This window comes from Nannospalax galili, unplaced genomic scaffold, assembly GCF_000622305.1.
Source record: "Nannospalax galili isolate Female #2095 unplaced genomic scaffold, S.galili_v1.0 scaffold411, whole genome shotgun sequence".
Classification (NCBI taxonomy): Eukaryota; Metazoa; Chordata; class Mammalia; order Rodentia; family Spalacidae; genus Nannospalax; species Nannospalax galili.
The window spans coordinates 2,704,323-2,706,049 of record NW_008329714.1 but is presented as its reverse complement, the minus strand read 5'-3'; the positions used below and the strand labels follow the sequence as shown (position 1 = coordinate 2,706,049).

General features: G+C 54.6%; 1 protein-coding gene across 1 annotated transcript in view; it reads right to left on the bottom strand.

Moving 5' to 3' along the window:
* Positions 1-1,727, bottom strand: part of LOC103741107 — an 8,604-nt gene that overhangs the window by 1,722 nt on the left and 5,155 nt on the right. Inside the window, exon 2 of the mRNA XM_029567706.1 lies at positions 41-1,559. Coding sequence (XP_029423566.1) covers positions 41-1,559 — 1,519 coding nt within the window. The remainder of the gene's footprint in view (positions 1-40; positions 1,560-1,727) is intronic.

Here is a 1,727-nt window from a genome sequence, read left to right as displayed (position 1 = left end):
CTCTGGCGTTCAGGGTCCATTTGCATAGTCAGAACCTGACTCTTGGAGGCAATGTCCTTGGCCGTCTGGTCGGCTAGGCGGTTTCCCCTCGCCTCAGGGTGATTTCCTTTCTGGTGACCTGGACAGTGCATTATGCTGAGTTCTTTTGGTAAAAACAAAGCCTCTAATAGTGCCAAGATTTCTGCTTTGTTCTTTATTTCCTTCCCTCCTGATGTGAGGAGCCCCCTTCTTTTGTAAATTTCTCCGTGGATGTGTGCAGTGGCGAAGGCGTACCGGCTGTCAGTGTACACATTCAGCTTCTTACCTTCTGCCAGCCGCAGGGCCTGTGTCAGAGCTATCAGTTCGGCCTTCTGTGCGGACGTTCCTTCTGGTAAGGGCTCGGCCCATATTACCTTGCTGTCTGAGGTGACTGCGGCTCCAGCCCGGCGTTGTCCCCCTTCAAGGAAGCTGCTCCCGTCTGTATACCAAGTGTGATCTGCCTTCTCCAGTGGCTTATCGCTCAGGTCTGGTCGGGTGCCGAAAACCTCAGCCAGGACCCGATGACAGTCATGGTCGCCCTGCGAGTCGGGTTCTTCTGTGCTGGGTAGCAGGGTCGCAGGATTGAGAGCGACGGGGGATCCAAACTGGATGCGGTCAGAGTCCAAGAGCAGAGCCTGGTAATGAGTCATCCGGGCGTTTGAGAGCCACCGATCCGGGGGCTGTCTGATGAGAGACTCTAGGGCGTGGGGGGCTCGAACACAAAGAGGCTGACCCAAAGTTAATTTAAAGGCATCTTTGACCAGGACTGCCAGGGCTGCCACCATTCTCAGACAAGGGGGCCAGCCGGCTGCCACTGGGTCTAGTTTCTTTGACAAGTAGGCTACAGGGCGTCTCCATGGCCCTAATTTTTGGGTCAGGACCCCTTTCGCGTACCCCAGCTTTTCATCAATGTACAGTTCAAATGGCTTTGTCAGATCAGGCAGGCCAAGAGCCGGAGCCTCCAACAAAGCCCTCTTTATGTGGTCGAAGGCTTGTTGGTGGTGGTCCTCCCAGATGAAGGGTTCGTCTGTCTTGGTCAGGAGATACAGGGGGGCCGCCATTTCTGCGAATCCTGGAATCCAAAGGCGGCAGAACCCAGCAGTCCCCAGAAACTCTCTCACCTGTCTGTGATCACGAGGTGCTGGGATGCCCAAGATGGTCTCCTGGTGAGCTGGTGTCAGCCATCTCTGTCCTCCGCTTAGCCGGTATCCCAGGTATGTCACCTCTCTCCGGCAGAGCTGAGCCTTTTTTGCTGAGGCTCTGTATCCCATCCGTCCCAATTCTTGCAAAAGAGCCTCCGTACCTGCTAAGCATTTCTCCTGAGTCTCGGCTGCCAGCAAGATGTCATCTACATATTGTAACAGAATCAGGTGGGGGTGGAGGGTCCTGAAAGCAGTTAGATCTTGGTGCAGGGCCTCATCAAAGAGGGTGGGGCTGTTCTTAAACCCCTGAGGCAGCCGTGTCCAAGTAAGCTGTCCGGAAATTCCCAGGTCGGAGTCCTTCCATTCGAAGGCAAACAGGGGCTGACTCTGGTGGTGCAACTTTAGACAGAAGAAGACATCTTTCAGGTCCCATACAGTGTACCAAGTATGGCTAGGAGACAAGGTGCTCAGCAAGTTATAAGGATTCGGGACCGTGGGGTGGATATCCTCTACCCGCTTGTTGATTTCTCTCAGGTCCTGCACTGGACTGTAATCCCCGCTCCCAGG